The sequence below is a fragment of the Dermacentor albipictus genome, chromosome 8, assembly GCF_038994185.2.
Source record: "Dermacentor albipictus isolate Rhodes 1998 colony chromosome 8, USDA_Dalb.pri_finalv2, whole genome shotgun sequence".
In the NCBI taxonomy this organism is placed as follows: domain Eukaryota; kingdom Metazoa; phylum Arthropoda; class Arachnida; order Ixodida; family Ixodidae; genus Dermacentor; species Dermacentor albipictus.
Genome location: NC_091828.1, coordinates 72,691,094 through 72,713,979, shown reverse-complemented (window position 1 = coordinate 72,713,979; position 22,886 = coordinate 72,691,094). Strand labels below are relative to the sequence as shown.

The window sequence follows — 22,886 nt, the reverse complement described above, 5'->3', positions numbered from 1 at the left end:
CAATTAAACTTGTGTTTCTGTTCCGTCCTTCACAATCTAGCGTGCTAAAGTGTCTGGTTACTGTCCTTGAAGAATTCTTGTGATGAAGTGGACTCAATTCCACTCAGCTTTGGAGAAATTTAAATGATTTTTTTTCATTCCTCCTTATCTCTCTTCTCCCCATAATTTAACTTCCGTTTCTATCTCATCTACTGATCCCATGTCAGCATGAAAAAGGTTTGTTGAAGAGCAATGTACACATGTACACATTGCCACATACCCAGCCCCCCAATAAGTTTTGAAACCCCCTGTTCTCTCAGCACAGCAGCCCAGTGCACTACCCGTTCAGCTATGGAATACCCAGTCACCCAGGTATACACAGGAAAACAGTTGGATGGAAACAAATTTACAAACATAGCTAGCCTCCGAGAAGGGCTTGAAGTACCCTAAGGATGCTAACGCATTAATAATGACAGCAGGTGGAACACATGTAAGCAAAAGGCCTGTGGTGGTGCTGGGAAGGGAGAGAGAGAGAAAAAAAAAGAAAGATAAGTGAAGAGCAGGAAGGTTAACCACGACTGAGCATGGCTGGCTACCCTGTACTGGGGGAATGAACAGGGGTAGAGAAAAAGGTGTGTGTGTTGTTGTAAATCGATACCCACTATACAGGGGATTATCCGTGAAATGGGTATTATTCCAATTAAGTTGTCAGGTACTCTGTTGCCTTTAGCCTCGGCCCCCTTTTAGACTGTGTCTGAGGAAACAATAAAGAAAGGAAAAAAGACAGAGAAAGTTATATCGTAGGTGGAAAGTTTTCATTTTTACGGGGGGCGGGGAGGGGGAGGGGGGAGGGAGAGGCGTGCTGGGGCCCGACCATATTTCCGAACACCACCTATGTATATTTTATATATAGTTAACCTTTATTACCACTTGCACTTGAAGAAACTTCATCTGACCTTGAAGAAATTACTGTTCCCTGAAGTGACGCCCTTATACGAGTACTGTATGCAAGACCTCATAGTAGGAGCTGTTCACTTTCGCAACCCGAGTCCCTTTGCACCACCAAGAGACTGGCATCTCTCGGATGAACCATTCGACACGTGGATTCAGTTAAACACGTTGGGGAGATATGTGTATTTTGTGCGTGTTAAGTTGCACAAATGCACATCAATGGAAAAAGCCATGTAACGCCTTGTGAAAGTTTTAATGCACAAGGATACAATCAAGAAATCATTTCCTCACACCTGCGCCAAGAAAATGAAGACGACGGAGACCTCGTAACCGCGAAACTCTTGAGAGTCTCAATAAAAGTTTTCACTCACTCATTCCTCACACCGAATGCGATTGCGCACACAACACAATTGCTTCTCGGTTGGATCTCTTTTTTTTTTTTTAATTGCCCCTCAAGTTCGGGGTGTGACCCTTACGCAGGTGCAGCCCTTACATAAATTTATACGGTAAGGATTTTCTTTTATGTAACTGTCCTATACAGTGCTATCGCTAACACGGCTTCGCCTTTCTGGCAAAACTGCAGCCTAGCTATTTCTTTTTTAACTGAGTCTGAAGTATAAGCACTGCTGCGCATTACTGCTATTGATTCTGATTTCGAGTATATCCTGCTTGGCTTCAATGTTTCCATCCTTTGTAAATTAGAAAGGTTTTTATCCTTCTTTTTTTTGCTTTTTTCCCCCCATGAGTGGCTATAGCATTGCCTACTGGAAACAGAAGCACTATTGAGACATATATCATTCATGTGCATTTCATATGCCGTTGATAAAAGACTCTGCCGAAGGGGTCACCGAATTCTGCAAGTTTCTTTTTTTTTTTCTTTTTCGGGGTCAAAAATCATGCAAATCAATTTGAAGCAAGGTGAACACAGAGCAACATATATTCATTATCTAGGCATAGGCTATCCTTACCATTAGAAATAATTGTTAGTTGGCTGCCTCCTTCTCTTTCAAAAGTATAATAAACTTTGTCCTGTGTATATATATATATATATAGTGTTCAGAGTGGAAATTTTAAAAGTTCGAAGAAAAAATATGGATGAGGTATACCCACTGCAGGTGCTTCTAATGTGCTTCTCGTCTGATATTCAAGATTTTCAGAAAGAAAGCGAAAGTACGAATTAAAAGCCGCGGACGTCCGCACGTACCAGCAATGATGCAATATGCATTTAGCCACACACACAAAAAAAAATTTGAAGTGAAAAGGTAGAGGCAACTCAGTCAGTCAGTCAAGAACTTTATTGAAGTCCTGAGGAGTTTCAATCCGTTGGAGATCCCACGCAGGGAACTCCTCCGGCAGAAACCGTAGGCGACACCCAAGTCGGGACGGGAACGTGGTGACGCTCCGCCAGTTCTTGGGCCCTCTGGACGGCCTTGAGTTGAAGTTTGAGGTCCGGGCTTTTGAGGGCTTCTTCCCATTCGGGCTCACTGGAGAGAGGGCCCTTTGGTAACGCGGTACATTGCCAGAGCATGTGCGAGAGTGAGCAATAAAGTTCTGAGCAGTCTGGGCAATTTGCCGGGATTTCTGAGTTATAGTGACTTAGTAGGCCTCGTGACGGATACGAGTCCGTTTGTAGCATTCGAAACGCGGCCGCCTGCGCGCGTTCGAGTTTGGCGTGTGGGAGCGGGAATTTGGTTCTGCCTTTCCGATAGTGGGAGGTGATCTCTTGGTAAGTGAGCAGCGGGTCATTAAACTGAATGTCCAGCCCCTCGTAGGCCGTGGGACCGTCGCGGCGGGCAAGTTCTCGCGCACGGTCGTGGGCCGTTTCATTGAGGTTAGCTTTTTGCGGGTGAATGTCTTTCCCCATGTGAGCGGGGAACCAGGAGAGGCACCGTTTGCTCTCTTTTGAGCTCGCTAGTAGTATACGCGCTGCTTCCTTAGATACGTTGCCGCATTCGTAGGCCCGAATTGCGGCACGCGAGTCCGTGAAGACATAAGTAAATGTGGGGTCTGCCATGGCGATGGCTACGGCTATTTGTTCCGCTTTAGCGCTGGTGCTCGTTTTAACCGATGCGGATGATCGTAGCGTTCCGTTGCCGTCCACGACCGCTATTGCGAAAGTGGATGTGCTGCCGTACTGGGCCGCGTCCACAAATGCGGTGGCTTGACGATCCGCGTCGATGCGGTCGAGAATCGCGCGGGCGCGGGCCCGGCGCCTACCCACGTTGTGTTGTGGGTGGACGTTTCTGGGAAACGGTGAGACTTTGTATTGGTCTCTAATTTCGCTCGGTAGGGTAACAGCGTGCTCGAGATAGGGAGACGGGGAGACATTGGCGTCATTTAGGATTAGCCTACCGGCTTTGGACGAGGATAGGCGGAGTATTTGCGCCATAGTCTGAGCCTCGATCACTTCGTCGATGTTGTTGTGCATACCTAGCTGGTCAACCTTTGCTGTACTTGCTCTTTGTGGAATTCCCAAGACCTGTTTGATGCTTTTGCGCATGAGTGTGTTTAGCTTCGTCTTTTCTAGTTTTGTCCAGTTGTGGGCAGAGGCGACGTAATTAATGTGACTCATAAGGAACGCGTGGTATACGCGCAGAAGGTTATCTTCGCGGAGACCCTTCCTGCGCCCCGAGACTCTGTGGATGAGTCTGATCATGTTTTCGGTTTTGGCGGTTAAGTGTTTGATCGTGTGTCCGTGGCATCCGGTGGATTCGATTAGGAGCCCAAGAATGCGTATGTGGTTGACTCGCGGAATCTGTTGTCCGTCTCTTGTGTGTAGTGCGAGCGGAAGTTCGTCTAGAGGTGTTAGGTGGCGGACTCCTTGGCAAGACTTGCGAAATAGTAATAGTTCCGATTTCTTTGAGGATAGTTTCATTCCTGTGTTTAGAAGGTACTCTTCCGTGGCATCAAGGGCAGACTGTAATGCCTGCTCCATGTCTCCCAGGGAGCCTCCCAGGCTCCAGATGGTAATGTCATCTGCGTATAGTGCGCAGTTTACGTTTGGGATGTGTCGTAGTTTGTCTGCAAGTCCCTTCATCACTATGTTAAATAGTAATGGAGAGATGACTGAGCCTTGTGGTGTTCCGACGGAGCCCAGCGCGTAGGGGTCCGACTTAAGGTTCGAGACTCGCAGTCGGGCTTCTCTGTCTTTTAGGAAGGAGCGTACGTACTCCTGAAATCTCTGGCCGAGGCCGAGGCCTGCCACAGACTCCAGTATGAAGCGGTGCGAGACGGTGTCGAATGCTTTCGTGAGATCGAGGGCGAGGATGCCTCGAACGTCTCTTGTTTTAACGTCGAATATCTGTCTCTTTAGGAGTAACATCACGTCTTGGGTGGATAGGTGGGGTCGAAACCCTACCATGTTGTGTGGTAGGAGTTCGTGTTCTTCAATGTAGCGTGACACTCGGTTTTGAATTACGTGCTCGGCTACTTTACCCACGCATGACGTAAGAGAGATGGGTCGTAAGTTGTCGAGGTTAAGTGGTTTGCCGGGTTTTGGTATGAGGACCACCGTGGCAGTGCGCCATTGCGTTGGTACCTCTCCTGTTTCCCACACGTGGTTGATGTCTTTCGTCAGTAATGTAACGGCTTGGTCGTCTAGGTTACGCAACAGTCGGTTGGTTACACCGTCGGGTCCTGAAGCAGACCTGCTGTTTAGATTGTGTAGCGCCTCTCGGACTTCTGCTTCCGTGAAGGCAGCATCTAGTTCGGGAGTGGTTTCGCACTTTATGATCGGGTAATCATTGGGGTGAGCGACACCTAGCGGAAGATACCGTTTGGCAATTTCTTCCAAGAAGGACTCTTCCGTTCCCCCTTTCCCTTTATGTGAGTGTAGAAGTCGGTCTAGCGCGTGACTTTGATTATCCTTCGTTTGGCTGTCGTCTAACATGCGTTTCAGGAGGTTCCACTTACCTCCTGTCCGCATGCGGCCGTCGACTGCCGAACAGAGTTCGTGCCATTGGAGTCTTGTGAGCTCCGTACAGTATTCGTCTATGTCTCGGTTGAGGATCGCGATGCGTTTGCGCAGGCGTCTGTTGAGACGCTGCTTTCTCCATCGCGCAAGTATCGAAGCCTTGGCCTCGAGTAAGTGTGCGAGGTGAGGGTCAACCCTTGGGACTTCCAGTTCCGTCTCTATGGTTTTCGTGGCTCTGGTAACGTCGCCCTTTATCGCAGATAGGAGTTCCGCGAAGGAGTCATACGTATTCGTATCTTCCTTCCGTAACTTACGGAAGGTATCCCAGTCTGTGAGGGTGAAAGATCGGGGTGGGGCCGTCGTGTTCGGTATTTCTGTGCGTATGACGAAGTGATCGCTGCCCAGGTTCTCTTGCGTGTTCGTCCATATGTAGTTTGCAACATTTCGGAGTAACGTGAGGTCTGGCGTAGTATCGCGCTGCGTCGACGTACCCAATCTGGTGGGGAACCTGTGGTCCGTCACCAGGGTGAGGGACAGGTCGTCTATTGCGCGCGAGAGGTTGTTGCCGCTAGGCTTGATTATGGGGTAACCCCACGACGTGTGGGGGGCGTTGAAATCACCTGCTATAATGAGCGGTGAGTTTCGTGCCAATGACGTGGCTTTAGTGAGGATCGCGTGGAAGGATTGGTTGTAGTGCGCGGGGGAACTATAGACATTTAGCACAAAAACACTTTGTTTTAAGAATCGGTTAGGGACGAGCTCGATTAGGATCGCCTCGATGCGACTGTTTTTTGGTGGGACGTCGTGAACGATGTGCGCGAGCTTTCTACTAACGAGCGTGGCGATGCCTCTCCTGGCGTCCCCTTCTCTTTTTGAGACGGTGCAGTACCCTGAGAGCGTGAGGGTTTCGCATAGGGTTTCCTGTAATAGTATTACGTGCGGTCTTTGGGGTTGAATTTTGAGGTACTGTTGCAGCGAGGATTTGCGTTTCGCGTAGCTAGCGCAATTCCACTGCCAAATTTCTAAAGTATCCCGTGTCGTGTTAGCCATGATGGTTTTGTGAGGAATTTATTGGCGCCGAAGGCTGCGTAGTCGTGTCCATTTGTTGTGGCTGACTAGCTTTGTTTTTAATTTTTATGGCGACTTTGTTTTCGACAACCTCTACACGATTTGCTAGGGTACGAATACTTTGTAGGTTCTCTCGCGTGAGGCGCAGAATTTCATCTAGGGTGTCTTGCGGTACATTACACTCTTCTTCCGTCTCTGGGAGCGGAGGTGGTTTGCGTTTCGCTGTGCTTACTTTTACATTTGTCTCCTGGGGTGGTGCTTGTTTGGGAGATTTAAGGTTTTGAATCTCCTGTTTCGCGTCATTAAGCTGCGCTGTAAGCACTTGTATGGTCGCTCGGAGACCCGCTAGTTCCTGTCGTAGGGCTGTGACTATCTCGCTCTCATGCTCGGGCAATGAAGACCGCGTTACCTGTTTCATAGATGAGGCGTCCTGTTGCTGCTGCTGGTGGTGTTTCCCTCGCACTCGGTCGGCCCACGTCAGTTCGGTGTGGCCGGATGTAGGGCGCCCCCTGGAGCGGGAGCGGCTGTTTCGTCGTCCCCTGGAGCGGGAGCGGCTGCTGCGGAGGGCGCTGCGGCGCTCGGGTGTCGGCGTCACTGAGCGACTCCGTGTGGTCGCTACGGGAATTCCCGAGGTGGCGCTCGAATCGCGGTGACTGGCGCCGCTCGGTCCTCGGGAGCGGTTTTGAGAGGCAACTCAAAAGAAACCTTAAATGATGTGCGTATATATTGACACTCTAGGAGAGACGGGGAGCTCCGATATCAATTGCCGGGGATTGATGAGGGGGGCTCCCCCCACCGCAGACGGCGCCGAGTTATATACAAAACTAAATGTTAGGATTGCTTAGAGTAATCAGGTGCTGTTCAAAGGTGAAATTAAACAGTTTAAAATAAATACAATAGCCAGAATAATTCATAATCATTCATATGTAATTTTTTATATTTCTATTTTTTGTCTTGTTTTTTTCCTTTCTTTCCTATGCATGTGCGCATGTGTGTGCGTGCAAACTGTCTTCAAAAAGGACAATAGCCGCTAGCCCATTCCCGCACTTTAAAGACAAAATCGATACAGTGCAGGTACATTCTGCTCAAGAATGCAGGGGTCAAGGCTAAGCCCATAAATATGGGCATGAGTTGCGCACTCATTTCCCCACGTCTTCTGGCTTTTGTGGTCTAGATCAGCACATACAGGTTGAGAGGTGTCGCGGGAACTCGGAATAAAGCTATCATCAGATTGAAGTGAATTCGTTATAACGAGGTATTTACAGCTTGTGCCGCAAGGGCCATGGTGCGTGCATGCCGTATGGGCAGTCTTTACCGCGTAATTTTTGTCCAGCAATTGCTCCAAGTACCAGGAAGAAGCCAAGGCTGGGAGGATCCTGCCGCGACTCGAAGCAGCCGCAGGAAGCGACAACCAAACGAACAACTCTGGGCCGTCCAGCCGGTCATCGAGGCGCTGGCCCGGCAGGGACCCATTGAGCCGGCAACGGCAAGCGCGGCCGGCGTTCAGAAGACGACGTAGGCCTCGTCCGGAGCGCGCGCGCAAGCGCACGTTTTACTGCAGGCTCAAATAAACGTTTTACCAATACAATGTCCTGCTTGAAGTTCACTCTTGTGGAAGGCACCGTTGGCCACCGTTAGCCATGAGCCTTTAATTTCGGTTTCGTTTGTTACCGTTGGGAAGGAGGTTGTAATCGAGGCACTAAAATCCAATCCAAAAAGTCAGTTACGCATTTTTTTTTTTTTCACTGAGATTGTGTGCTATGGATAAATAATTTAGGCATTAACAAATTTTGTTTGAATATGAGACGTTCGCACGTTGTTACTCGTGTTCTGTTAAAATTACTTTATGGTTTGACTTTGCTGCGTTCCTGCAATGATACACAGGCTAATGGCGTCCGTGCATTATCACCGCTGCGTACTCCGCAATCGTCACGCTGGTGGCTGTACCCGGCTCAGCTGAGCAATGTGACACGCTGCTTGCGTGTGTGAGAGAAAAAAAAAAGACTCATCGCAGAGCGGTTCGTGAGTTCGATGAGCGGCAGCCGCTGGTTCGTCAGCAAGTCCAAGGAGTCCCGCCGCGAGCGGACTCGGACCTCGCACAACCACGGCGACGAACGCCGCGATGACTACGTCTCGTCTCACCACCATCGCCGCGGCTCCGAGCGCGCGTCGGAACGTTCGCGCGCGTCCCACCACGGTGCCGCCGCCAGCAGCCCCGACCGCAAGGACAACCCCCGGCCGTCGGCGGCCAAGAACTCCGAAGGCGGTGGCGGCCACGGTCAACTCGTGTTTCGGCGCCAGGACCGCGTCAAAGTCAAGCAACGTACGCCCGATGGTTCACCTCGGCGCGACGAACACAAACCCCCTTCTTCCGCGCCTTCCAAGTCGCGTGGCCGGGGAGATTCCAAGAAACCATCAGGTGACTGGCTCGTATGTGGGTCCCGCGTTCGCAGAGTCGCAGGAGGCGGTGGTTGGATAACTTTGTTTCCTTTATTTATCGAGTCAGCGCGTGACGTGTTCGTTGAGGCGGGCTACTTTTGTGGCTCAGCATCTCTTCGACGTCGAGACGCAGGGAACGCGCGAATCGGCGTTGCTAATCTGTGCGTCTCTTCGCCAGCGCTTTCGGACGTGTTCTTTTGTCGCCGAAGCCCGGGGAAGGGACCCAAAGCGAAGACGCGACCGTTAGTCTGGCTTCCCTGTCGCGTCACGATGTTTTGCGGTTCGCCCTCTGAACTGCCTGTATCGCGCTATCTTTAGCGCTTGTCTTTGCGGTTCTTTTGGCGATAACCGCGAATATGGGCGGTCAGCTTGGCTGCCCCTAAAAAAGAGCTGTGGCGCTTCCGCGCTCCCATTTCCTCAGCAAGCAACAAAGCTGTGCTGCACGGCCTTGATGTTCGCCGTTGTTGTAAACACGCGGCATGCGTTTGCCGTGGGATTGGCGCAGCGTCGGTTTGAAAGCCCGTTATAGCATTTGTTGTTTCCGCAAACCGATGGCCGACCGACTGCCCGTCCCACGTGGGCGCGTATTGGCCCGCATGAGTAGTACTGCCATCGACAGTGAAAGCCAACGAACCGAAGCTCAATGTAGCGTCTTCGCGGGCACCGTGACCCAATACCTTCTTTGGCCGTCTCGTAACATTTGAGGGTGAATGGGCGTGCCTTCCGTGTTTCGCGAGTCAGTGCTGGGGTAACTGCGAATCGGCAGGTGTGAGCTTTGCGCCCGAAGCCTGTGCAAAACAGTTTCCACGTGGGTACGCGCGATCAAGCTTAATTGGCCCTGTAGAACGTGTTTCGGGAGTTCCGAGTCGGACAAAGCAACAAAAAATGAGGCGACGCTTACGTTGAACTACGCTCAGCGCAATCGAATTTCGCGCGCGTAGTCTCTGTACGTGTGCCCGTACACTTTTGCAAACTACTTCGGTATTGAAGCGCGAGTTTTTCGCGACACCAATGCTAGACGTACACAAAATAAAGACAAAGAGCGCGACATTTTTTTTGGCGTTCGGTGCAACCAGCCGTCGTTGCGCAAGTGTTGAACGTTGGCCAGACATGCACACATCCGGAAATTGCTGTCAAGCTGCGCTGGCAGGATGCACCTGTGTTGCTATTTTTCAAATGTCAATACATCAGCTTTTCACTTGGCTGCATTCTCTTACCTAGGGAGCTCTTACGGCATACAGCTGCCTGCTCACATTTAGTCAGCCTGCTTTCATTCAACCAACACACGCATATTTGTTGCCATAGCAGTTGCGATGCTGCAACAACATTTCCCTAGAAAGATAGTGAGCAGTGCTTCTGCATCAGCGATGTGATTTGAGCACCGCAGCGCCCTTCAGCGGAGTGAGTGATGCACTCATTGTCGCACTTGACAAAGCACATGCTGGGTTAACCTTAGCCGGGAGCAGACTCGATGCGTGGCATAAACAGAAGCCAGCCGGCTGCATGCATCGCCCGTTTCGTGCGAGGTGGCTGCGAGGTGATTTATTTCTGCCTTTTCTACTTTTGGTGTGTTTTTTTCGTTTTTGCGTGCTCAGCTGTTGCAGCACCTGCACACATTGTCCGGAATTCCAAACAATTGAACTCTTCTTTCGATTGGTTTCAGTGAAAGCGGTCTGATACGTTTGAGGGTTCGTGTCTCCCAATGGGAGATCAAATAGAAAGAAAGAAGCTAGATAGGAGGAAGAATTGCTAGCCGTTCATTTATAGCTGCCACAACAGGTAATAAGAAAGGCTTTTGTGAGAACTCTTTTATTTGCAGCTGTAGAGAGCAGTGAAACCTGTGTGTGCAAGGCTGGTTGTCAACTATGCAGGCAGAAGTGGCGAGGTCTGCATGAGCTAGCATTTCTGATCCAGTGGAGGCTGTCGTTACTTGTTCCTGCTGTTTCCTGGGGCACGTAATGATTGCAGACAAGGTAGCACCGCTGTGTTATTGAACTGCTCAGTTGTGAAAGCTGTGCCTTGACAGTTGGAATCATGTCAGTGGCTTTCGCAGCTGGATAGAACTGAACATTTGTGCTGTTGAACATTGTGCACTTAAATGCTTGCCACACAGATGCAGACTTTTACTTTGTGTGAATGTAATTTATACAGAACTCGCCAACACGCAGTTTTAAAGTTTTCTAGAGGAGTTGCAAGCCATCTATCGGAAAGCACACATGATACTCCAATATGAATTCCTGATTTGTATTCAAGACCGTTAAGTGTCCTTGATTTTTAGTGAGATCAAGGTACCATGTGACACTGTGTTGAAAGGAAGATGTACTATGTATGCATCAGCAAGTCATGTTCCAACCTATGCTTCTCCTGCAATGATTCTGTGAATGTTAGTCTGCTGCTCCCTTTCATCTCGGTGCCCCTCGTACATTGTGGTAATAGGGTTATTCAGGACTTGCACTTGAGCGTGCTCAGAGTAGAAATGAGGTTGGGCATCCATGCTTTCCAAGCCATGTGGAATGTAAAGATGTAAGAATTGTTAATCCACCATTACCCATTTACACCTGGTGCATTCTTTGTCTTTAATCTTAATTTAAATGGTGAAAAGGAGGTTCGTTACCAGTAGAGAAAATCAGATTTAGTGTCTGGTTTTCATTGGTTAAACTTGATAGGTTTGTAAGCCTATTTCCCTGCCCTACCACTGGGTCTTGGTGATCAGGCCTTATCAAAATAAATGACAGCTGCGGTTGGAATTACTTGGTTTGGCAAGTGATGCTGTACTTTTTACAAGCTTGTCTGATGCTTATTTTGTTCCGTGCTTTTGTTTCATACCAATTCAATGATGCTAAATTTGGCGGGCTGGTCTGGTTGCTGGAGGGAAGTGGCGCTGAAAAACTGCTTGCTACAAAATGTTTGCGTCTTAGCAGTGCGCATTGTTGGGTGAATCTATTCCATCTATTCGGGTGATGGAAACGAGCTCAAAATTAACAGGCACAAGCTAGCACCTCTTGTGTCCTATCTCGTTGCTGTTATTTTTGTGCTTGTTTCATTGTCCAAAAATGTTTGTGTTACCAAGGCAGCATTCATTATGTACATTTCTGTACTGGAAAATATGCAATCAGCTATGAAGGGGGCAGGGGTGAAAAGCTTTCTCTGCCTTGCTTATCTGCGGGGCCGAAGATAATAGGTTGTGGAAGTAAGCCTGTGTGCTCTCATTTTCCTACCTGCTGTACTTGGCGTAAACTATATATATATATATATATATATATATATATATATATATATATATATATATATATATATATATATATATATATTTTTGCTTATCACTTGTTTTTGCCACACTACTATTTGTTAGTCATTGCTGTGGTCCTCAATGCACATTTGGCTATCTGCACTAACCTTCTCCTCTTTTCCTTTTGTGTTGCATACCACAGACTCAAGGTGCAAATAGGGGTGACATTAAAACAGTTCGAATAAATGCAATGGAACCGTAGAAATGATAGTAGAAATTAGGCATAACTGCTGATAATAAAAATTATGCTGTTGCACTGCTGAGGTTCAATTATTCATTTTACATTGTTGGTCAGTGTGAGGTACAAACTTTGCTTCAAAAGAATGCATACCATACAGTTGCCAATTTATTTTGTTTATAGCCTCATTTTTCAAACCCATTGATTAGTCACGCCAACCTGCAGCAGCACCAAGAGTATGCAACTAATGTGTAATGGCAAATAAGATTTTGCCCGCTGTTGTGTGAATATTTTGTGAAGAATCTTCGTAAAGATTTCTGTTTGTAATGCGGAGCATTCTCGCTGCAACTATGGAGCAGAATACCTGTCTACAGCATCTTTAGAAATGTTCAGCAAATGTTTAATAGACAATGAGTAATAAATTTTTAGTATTTCACTACACAATAAAAGTAGGGTAACCCTTAATCTGGTACCAAGGCAGGCCCCATCTCATTATAGGTCATAAAATTCTGACGAAAGCATCGTCAAACAAAGCATGCGACAGGATACCGATGCAAGAACTAGACTGTTATCGCAGAAGAGATTGCCAGTTACAGTTGACTCCAGATAGACAAAACTCGCTTAAAGGGAAATGCTGGATAAAGGAACAGTGGTATTACCTTCGGTAGCCCGCCCATAGCACAATGTTGGCAAACTTGGGTTACATGAAACACAACTTTCTGTGAACTCTGATTAAACAGAACTACCAGCTACCTCATCACCTTATGGAACACGAAAAATTTGCCAAACATGTCAAATTTTATGCTATAGATAATGAAAATATAATCCATCTGGCAATTGTGGGAAAGTTAGTGCAAATTGAAGGTTGTCAATATTGCAGCGATGTTTCTGCCATGAGGTCGTAAGTACTCTGCTATGCAAGTAATGATCCCTGATGAGGAAAAGAGCACTACGCAGTGCTTAGGATCTTGCCACTGCTTCTTCGTCCACACAGCCTGGGATAAGAGGCCTCAGGTGGTGCCTTTGTTACCTGCTCTGTGGAGACAGTTGAAAGTTGTATCAGTATGGTTGGTGCAGAAGACTATGATTCTGTTGATAAAGATACAGATATTAATGTTCCTGTGCATGTTACTGCTTTTGGGCCAGATGGCAAGAGATGTAGTTGCAAGTCTGCACAGTTATTTTGAATGTGAGAACTGCACCGAGTTATTGGAAATTCCTTCGCACATGAACACCACCTTTGTACAGCAGAAAGATTCAATATGTGAAGCAGAATGCAGTAAGGCCTTTTTTTTCACCACAGTTAACACTGGGACATTTTTTGAATAAAGTTATTCTTGTTGATTTCTGCGTGCTTCGCTTAAATGAAACTTTGAATAAACGGAACACGTTATTCTGTCTCTTCAAGTTCCGTTTAAGTCTACTGTATATTGAGTGTTTCAACGGCCATTGAAACAAATGCTGAATGGTTTGGTCTTGTATATCTGCAGCTATTAATAAAATATGTCCATATGTATCAGTGGAAACATTGGCACAGCATGGATCTCGGAATCCAACACCAATACTTTTTTCTCTGTTACTTGGTGTAGTCATATATGATACACACTTGATAGAAAAATGTCTCCCTAGCAAACGGTAATTGCCATTGATGTGCTAATTTTGCCATCAGTAGGTTAACTTGGCCTGTGTAAGTTTGGTATGTCTTTACTCTGATATGAAGCTCTCACAACGCGCTTACCATATAAAAAAAATGTTTCGTGACACAATATCAATAACATGTTAGTAGTAGATTATTCTTTTGCCTTAATGAACTAAGGACAGTGCACCTTCAATAAAGCATGTCATTTCACAAAAGCCTTTGGTGTTTGTGCAAGACATAACTTTGTACAGTCGAGAGCAAAAACATAGATACAGTAGGTGCCGTGGAAAAAAGAAATACATCGCAGCCTAGGTGTGAAGGCTGTAATCAAGTGTTGCAGGCTATGTATGTCCATTCACCTTTGTCATGCATTAAGATAATTTCACGTTGCGTGGCTATGCCACAAGAAGTGCAAATATTTTTTGCTGATGCCATGATTTCTAGACTTGCTCTCCGCTGTTCATGCTTTTGTCTAATAAGGCAGTTAGAGAATGTACATCTCTACAGTGATACTCGCTTAGTATTACATTGACAGATCATTCTTCAGAAATGGAGTAACGCCTCTCTTCATGCAAGATGTAGCTTTCTATAGCAAGCTGTCCGCATCTCTTGCGATAATAAAAATGACAACGTTGTGGCATATTATTTTACCCGTCCCTGTATATATACTGACTTGTTTCCGTCACCGTGTGCCCCAGGGGACGACGACCTGTGGGGCGCCCTGGGTCACGTGTACAACGAGGTTCCGGCATGGGCGCTGCGGGAGGCCCGCGAGCGCCTGACCCCGGCCTGGGTGGCCAAGCACCAGAGCTACCTGCGCCGTGTGCTCGAGGAGGCCCTGAAGCGTACCCGGCTGCCCCACGATGCCCGCAATGAGCTGGCCGCCTGTCTGTCTGCCTATGGCACCTTGCTCGGCGAGAGGGCCAAGGAGTGAGTGGACCTTGACGTGCCTGTGCCCATCTGGAGACACACCCGTAACCATTTAATTGGATGCAGGAGGGGCTACTGTTCGTGTCGCACTGCCTGAATCTTTAACGGCTAAAATGGCATGGCGTTGGGCTAGCTAGTGGTCTTCAGAATTGAACATGTTGGGCACAGAAGAGCCACCGCAAAGAGAACAGAACAATGGAGAACTTCATTATTGTTCACCATCTTTGTTGTACCAGTCTCTTCTGTGCCCGAAATGTTCGTTAAAAAGATATCTTGACTCTCAATTCTTTCGTTTACTTAACGGGGTGATTGTTTGATTTATTTATTTACTTATTTGTTTTAATTAGGGTACCTTGCAGGTCCTACATAGAGCACTGGTTAAGGGTGGGGCAAGGCTGTGTGTAAAATATGTGGTGTATTGTTGCAGGAAAACATTGTTCACAACTATTTACTCGTACAAGATAAAAGGACCCACCTAGGCAAAACGGTTGCCATGATGGCACTTCAAAACTTTTACATAATCTTTCTTGGTGTAAGCTGACCAAATGCCTTAGTCTTCATTCCTTTATGAACAACAGGTCTGATGAGGGTCCCAGGACGGGGATGTGTGGCTTTAGCTGAATGATGTGAACAATATTAGTCTGTAGGTGAGCAGGCACCACTGTAGGGTTCACCAAGGTCGAATGTCAGCGACCTGGTGTAATATGCAATAGGGGTTGCATAGAGTTGTAGGAACTTAACTGAGAGATAAGCTTTGAGATAACCAGAGGAGCACAAATGAGTTGGCAGAGCTGTAGATGTCGTTGTGGTGACTGCTGCGTAGAAGACAGCATTTCAAGGTATTGCATTTGTTAGATGTAGCAAGAGATACCAGTAGGTGGAGGGATAAATAATTCAGCTTTTGCAGTTACACTCTTTTGGAAGAGAGGTAGCACTGTCAAGTGCTTGTTTCATATACACTGTACACATCATACGTTAAAAACTCCTGCAAGGAGGAAATGTGTGTTTTGCAATACATGCCTTGGTGACATTACTGTCTCTTATGCTGGTTGTTATAGCAGCTTGGTGCAGTTGAATACAGAGGAAAAAAAGAACAGGGTCCAGCATTGTTGACATTAAGAGAAGTGTTCGTGAATGTCTCCATTCCTTTTTGGCAAACTATTGAGCAACTAGAGAGTTAATGTCTGTTCACGGCCTTCCTCACAAAAGAAAGCTAATGCATTCTTAGAGTATAATAAATTAAAGGTAACATTTCTTTTATTCTTCACCAAGTCTTAGTGAATTCTAGCTTTAGTCATAGTAATTTTTCGTTGTCATAAGGTGGTACGTTTGTATGTGAGATCGCTAAAACACACTATCGTAAAGAAAGTATGTGTGCTGCAAAAAAAATTTGGAGTGAGTTTTGTTTGCATTTTGTCCACATGCAGGTTTGTGGACTGGCTACTAAATGTATATGACACAAGCATCCCGGATGAGTCCCGTATCTGCCTGCTGAAAGCATTGTTGGAGGTGAGGCTACAGTAATACTTCGGTACAAAGCGTGGTTACTTTCTTGTTCCTTTATTTCAGCTATGCTTGCGTCTGTGTTGTTTTCTAAAGTGAATATTGTAAAAGGTTGTGCGGATCCAATGCACACGTTTGAACCTTGAAGGGAAGCTTTCGTGAAGCTGTTGTTTAAATGCTATAAGGCTAAATGTGATGCATTCAACTGTCTTTATTGTCATCCTATGCACTGCGTAATCTCATGCAATGTTTGTTTGTGCGCTGTACAGACCACAATTTTAATGTCAGGCAGTGTTTGTGTTTATTTATAGTACTGCTTGCAAGGTATGCCAAAATGCAAAAGAATATCATGCCGATACACAGTGTCAGAATGTATACCCAGTGTTGTCGCGAGTATGAGTGTGATGTTTCTAGAGTGGTGCACACATTGAGAAGTAACATGTGAAAGAAAGTGATAGGGTTTACTATTATTCGCCGTTTTCATTCCTGCATATCTTGCCTAATAATAGAAACTGGTGCGTGCAAACATGCTTTTGTGTGCACATGCTCTGTTCAGCATGGCAGCAGCAGCCATGGTCAGCAAGGCTTGCAAAGAAAGCTTTGTTCTAAAAAGAAAAAAACAAACGGACCATTATTTCCTTAATATGCTACTTTTTAAAACTGTCATATGTGGACCCAAGGTTTCTTTGAAAGATTTGGAGAGAGCTTGCGGAAACTCCTCTAGAGGTGTAGCATTTCGGAGTACTATCATTTTCGACCAAGATAAAAAGTCTGGTGAGGTGGCGGGCGTTCATTTCAAAGGGTGCACTGTAAGGGCATGAGGGCTATAAGCTGGGGAGATAACAAGCACCGCAAAGTACAGTAAACAATGTAAACGCATGTCAGAGACTACAAAAGGACAGCACCTTGTTCTTGGCCCTCTGTTTGCACCCCTTACCATATTAGTATGCTGTCATGCCAACAAGGCCCAGATAATAACCATTTTGCTGACACCAGAAGTTCTGGCTCCAAAGGCATGTGCAGGGATTTTCGTTAGAGAGGGGGGGGGAGGGGGCAAACTGTCTTGAAGTTCAGGAATGTTTGCTGTTTGGCTAGTTGGTTGGGAATGGCACACGGTGAAAAATTGACCATTTTTTGCTCTTTATTAGGCAAAACTAAGCATCTCGATACACACATATGGCATTCTTTTTTTTTTTTTTGCTCGACGTTGCAGGATTTTGAGCAATTTTTTTTTTCCTGGCAGGTGAGCCGTGAAAGTTAGATTATGGAAGTGACAGAATTAAAAAATAGTTCTTTTGTGATTTTTTTGTCTCAAAGACCAGCTCCTCCCCTTACAAGAGGGGGGGAGACAGTCTTTAACTAAAAATTACCAAGAAATCCTGTTTAGAAAATTGCACTTTCAGAATCTGCATCTATTATTCTCTTTATCTGCCATGTTGCTTATCTCTTATGTCGATATTTCAACTATAATATATAATTTTAAACTATTGGGCAGGTGATTTGTTTTTTTTTTTCATTTTTTCAAAATAATTTTGCAACACCCAGCAACCCTTTTACTGTGATGTCAGTAACCATCACACATAGAAGAATAATTATTTTTGGAACATGAATATAGATGTTGGAGCACAGAATATAGGGAGCACATTTAGAAAGAATGTTTCTTTTTAAAAATTTTTATATTTGTCTTGTGTGACAGCTGCATGGACGTCTTCAAAATACTGCAGTTCAGTCTGCTGTAAGATAAGAAATGATCCAATCATAAAAGTGCTTCCTTCATTGTGTCTTATGCTTTCTAGTATTGATTCATGTGCCATTTGTATATTCTTGTGCAGTGGGTATTTGTCCATTGTTATAAAAAAGAGACCTTTTAATGATCCCCTGCAGTAATGAACTTGCAGAAAAAAGTAATGCATCTTTATAATTGGAAGAAGGAACTAAACAATCATCAACTTCTATCAAATTTGGTTCAAAAATGAAGATTGCTTTAGAATCTGTCCTCCCTTCATAGCCTTCTCTTTATGCAGAAGAAAACTTGCTAGATGTTGATTGTTATGCGTTCATAATTGTGTGGGTTCTTTTTCAGAACTCTTCTTATAGCACAAACAAAGACACTTGGAAGATTGCATTTTCTTAGAAAGGAAATGCAACCTCCATAAAAGTTTAGCTTTCTGCTTTTCAAGGCAGTAGGCATTAACAACTCTGCATGCTAGCAAGCATGCATAATCTCAGTCAATGTTGTAGCACTTACATATTGTGCCCTCATCTATATAAAGTCTGCATTCTTTTGAAAAATTCTGAAGGATGTACTGTCAACGACCGATTTTCCGGACGTCCGATTTTTCGGACATTCCCGATAATTCGGACGCCTTCGCGGCGACGCCACGTACCCCATAGAGTCAATGTATAAGAACGTCTAAAATTTCGGATGCAAAAAACCTTGGAAATCCGATTTTCCGAACTTTTTTCTATGACCACGGGTCCGAAACGGCATTAATTGTATCCACCACCGCGTCCATCTAGATTATCTTGCCGCCTCTAACCGGCGCTTTCGCACGCAGATCTGCTGGCAGCCGTAGCCACCATCGCGGCAGCGCTAGGCCTAGCTGCTTCGACGTTCGCTCCCAAGCTTCTTTCCGGTCGGGGCTGTGCTTTCCATTCAAGCAATTCGCCGCTGTTAGCATTGGCGCCGACTCCGCCTTTGTAATCATCGCCCGTGTCTTGGAAGCTCTGGAAGAACAACGCGTTGCATAATGCCGGTTTCCGAAAGTTCGCTTCGCCACAATGCACGACTGTTGCGCAGTGAAGCACACGCGAAGTATTGCGGCGAAGCATACCAAGAGTGGGAAGGGGCAATTGTCACAGGACACAGTATGTATTCCTTAATTACACACGCGTGCACCTGCCGTCTCCTATCACAGTACGAGCACTTATACGCTTAATGAGTGTACTGGACGGCCTTGAGAGCTATTTGGGGCGCGCACTGTGGCGATTTGAGTCGTTGGGGGCAGTAAATGGCATGCATTCATTTTCTTCGGACTGCCTGATTTTTCGGAAATTTTCGCGGCCCCTATGAAGTCCGAAAAATCGGACGTTGATTGTGTTACTGCAATGGTAAAGTACAAGCATCGTTTCTGATCGGCACACCGAACACAGTACTGTAAGAGGTGACCATGTGAGACAATTATAGCGGTAGCTGCCGAGTATGTACGTCTCTTTCTCTGATGGGGCAATTTATGCATGGCTAACATGTGTCATCTGTGTTGATATTGTAGGCTTCAATGAAGTCACCTCCGATGTAGTGTGTCATTTCCTTTGCTTTCAACCTTCATATTTTTGTGCCGCACTCATCAAAATGAGCACTGTTAACAATAAGTGACTCTGTGCAAGTGCATATCAGGCAGCCTGCTAGTACTAGCATGACATTTTAGACTTTTCATTAAACTTTTCATTTATTGTGTTAAAGGAAGGTCCTGGACCTTGAGATCCTAGTGGACAGCTTGCCAAGCTTTTTTTTTTTTCTTGGTGCAGGTGTGTTTGTATAGTGATCTACTGAGTGAGAATGAGCACCACTTCATTGGAGCACGGTACTTGCTGCTGTTTTGTGATCATCCCTTGTGTTTTATTGCGGCGAGGTGCCTACTAAGTGTATGCTGTCATTGTGCCAGGCCACTTGCTGTGTGTGTGCGTGCTTGTTGGCAAACTGCACCTGCCTTTTGTGGGAGCATCTGTACAGTGATCTGGTCTTTGTGCGTTCACGATACCCGGCCATGCCCGTGTGTGGTGCGCATCTTGTTGAGCTAAAAGCAGCAACTGTTGGCAGCTTTTGTTTCTACAAGTAATGTACACTTGGACTGGTCATTCTCAAAGAGGCCATATATAGAGCAGTGGCATGTTTGGGGTGTTGTTAGGGATGTGCAAATTCAAAATTTTCAAATACGAATTGAACACAAATACTTAACATCGAAATAATGATGTGCATATGTATTTATTAGCAAATTGGTTTATCTTAACATGTGGGAACATTGCAATTACATAGTCATTTGTAAAATGTTGAACTAGTAAATTGTTATACTAAAAGATTATGTATTTGGCTCATGTTAGCTTTGGAAAACTAAATAATTTCTGATAGTTGTGTGTTCTCAGCAACCTGTGCCTTATTATGCCGCACCGCATCAATTTCCTGCAAACTCAGAGGCATTTGACGCTGTACCTGTCCTGACTGATTGCATTTCCTGTCAAGCAGTAACCTCAGGATTGCGGATGGGAGCTGAAAAAGAGTGCACCCTCGCTGTTTGCAAACCTGTGCCCCTTGCTACTGAGAGGCTGGCTTTTCTGCACAGCTTGTACATCAAGTGGCTAAGCGTGATTTACAAGCTAAATTTCGCCAGCAGCATGAAATTTTTGCAAAATTCAGTACAAAATCGGATACCCTTTCTTAGATTATACAGGAATAAGCGCTAAGAATCATGCTTGCTCCCGCACAGCCAGAAATATGTTCGATTTGTTTCGAATATTCATATCCATTGAATATTAGAAAATTTTCGGAGCCCTAGTTTTCGAATTGAATACGAATGCTAAAAATATAATATTAGATAATTTTCGAGGATTTGCACACCCCTAGTTATCGCCTATTAAAAGTGTACAGTATGCTTTCAAAGGTGCTATGCATAACGCAAGAGACTCTTCTAAAAAGATAGGTGATGATGCTGATCGTGATAGGGCTGGCGGCAATTTGACGCGCAGCGAGCACATTTTATTTTAGTGTTAAATATGTGCCTAGCTGTTTTTTTTTTCGCTTTTATTTCTATTTAAAACAAAGTGGTTTCACGTACTCACACAGTTTTCGTTTCTCAATTGCAGGTACTGAAGGGGAATCCCCAAGTTGCTGCTGAGGTTCTGCAGGTTAGAAGGCTCTCCTTTTAATTCCCTTGTTTTTGTCACAGCTAAGTGTAACACTGAGGCACTGTACTATCAATAAATTGCATAATCTTTATGATGGCAGGATGTCACTGAAGTTTATCATGACTGAAAGTTGTGAAATTATTGCATACATACACATTTCTTACTGAATTTTGAACGTTTCGTATGGGAGAATAGTTTCAACTGACCATTTGACTTAAATGTGAGTTCTTAACCCTACAAAAGCCCAAGCATCGTTCCACTTGAAGAAAAAAATTAGGACAACTAGTTTGCTTTTTGTTTTGGCCATGGAGAATACAGTATTTACATATTTAATTGCATAATGCTTGCACACCCCATATTTGCCATTGAAAACGAAAAGTTTTTTCTAACTACACGGAAAATTTTTTTCCACACAATTATCACACCCCCACACTTCGGATCAATTTTCCACATAAAAAAGTGGGAGCATTATACAATAAACATAATATATTTGCAAAAAGAAAAGAAAACCTGTTATAGTAAGAAAATAATTATTCATTCTTTGTAATTATTTCCTGAACTATCCACAAGTGGTTCCAGCATTAAAGAAATGGCACTGCGCCTGTTGTGTTAAGTTTCCCATGCTTAAACAGAGTTTGGCGGTGTCAAATTGAGGATATGAAAAATGTGACATTGGGCTATGTCGGGAATTAAAACTGAAAAATTGTAAATGGGAGCTGCCAGTCAGTGATACCTTTTTGGTTTTTTTGCATGCAGACGATGATGGGTCGTGCCCAGTCTATGCTTGAGTCAGCTGAGGACTGCGAGCTGCTGCTGTCGGCATGCTCACTGTCCCTGTGGGCCGCGGAACAGGACCCCGAGGCCTTCGCTGCGTCTTACTTCCACGACGCCGTTGACATCCTCGTTGGGTGGCACATTGACGCCCCGTCGGAATCCCTTGCCCGGCGCACGGGCGAGGCTCTGGAGCAGCTAGGTCCTTTCTGGGCTGCTGATCCAAACTTCTGTGCCACTCTGCTGGGGCAGTTTGTCGAGGACCTGGAGGCCTATGCCGAGGATCTTGCCAACGTGAGCAAAGCACTGTTCTCACTAGAACTGCTCACACTACTAGAACTGCTCACATGTGTTCGTATCTCTAGTTGCAGTGGCTTACGGTTTCTTGTATTTTTATTACTTTTCTGACTTTTTGAGAGGAATAAGCATGCTTTTTGCTGTAGCAAGTAAGCCCAGCCTACTTGCTGCCGGTGGGAGCCATATCCATGGCCTCTGCATAACACATGCAGGGCTCACATCATGTGGAGATTGTGGGTTTAGTTCCTGTTGGAGGCGAGTTACTTATTTCTATCTCCCTTTTCTTTTAATAAAAATAATACAATTATAAGAGATTTAGACTTCCTTTTCAATTATTTAAACAGTATAATTACAAAACAGGTGTTATTTTTTATGCATTTCCTGGTTTCATTATCTTTTTGACTTCATGTGGTCATTAATTTACTCTGAATGTTTCTTTTGCTGATTTAAGAAGCAGAAAAATATTGTATAGACAGTCTGATAGTCAAAGCCTGAATTTTTTGATGCGTTAGCATAGGAGGGTCAAAATGCAGGAAGTTTGTGTGTGAAGTGTGGGAAGCGAGTCATCACGTGTTAGCGGTAAAAAAGGGGATGGGAGAGCTTTTATGTATGTGTGTATGCACACATACACACACACACTGTTAATTCGGCCCTGATGGGGTCGATGAAACTGTTCGCATTGTCCGGCGGGTCGAATTAAACAAAAAGAAGAAAAAACGAAACATGCTTTTGACTCACTTGGCAGTAGGTGCTTTTAAGGTTAGCTTCGGCGCAATACAGCCATGTTATGCGGTGAAGCACGCCAAGCAGGAGATGTCATTGTTACAGGACATGGCACATGTTCCTTAATTTACACACGCACATGTGCCACCTCTGGTCACAGTATGAGCACTGAGATGGGTAATCGGTTTACTGGCAGGCCTTTGAGAGTTAGACACCCGCTCTTTTGTTGGCGTACACGCCCCCTCAACTTTCGGAGTTCTTACATCTTAGTGCCTTCCTTTTTGCTAGCTTTCTCAAAACACAG

At 45.4% G+C, this 22,886-nt stretch overlaps 1 protein-coding gene across 4 annotated transcripts in view; it reads left to right on the top strand.

Moving 5' to 3' along the window:
* The first annotated feature begins 7,594 nt into the window (after positions 1 to 7,594).
* nonC (serine/threonine-protein kinase Smg1) overlaps positions 7,595 to 22,886 on the top strand; it is a 110,902-nt gene continuing 95,610 nt past the window's right edge. For 3 of the 4 annotated variants that reach the window (XM_065455911.1, XM_065455909.1, XM_065455907.1), the window contains exons 1-5: positions 7,595 to 8,330; positions 14,155 to 14,386; positions 15,814 to 15,895; positions 20,750 to 20,791; positions 21,548 to 21,856. In XM_065455911.1, the coding sequence (XP_065311983.1) occupies positions 7,943 to 8,330; positions 14,155 to 14,386; positions 15,814 to 15,895; positions 20,750 to 20,791; positions 21,548 to 21,856 (1,053 nt within the window). In that variant the 5' untranslated portion in view covers positions 7,595 to 7,942. The remainder of the gene's footprint in view (positions 8,331 to 14,154; positions 14,387 to 15,813; positions 15,896 to 20,749; positions 20,792 to 21,547; positions 21,857 to 22,886) is intronic. The other variant, XM_065455910.1, reaches the window with a different exon arrangement.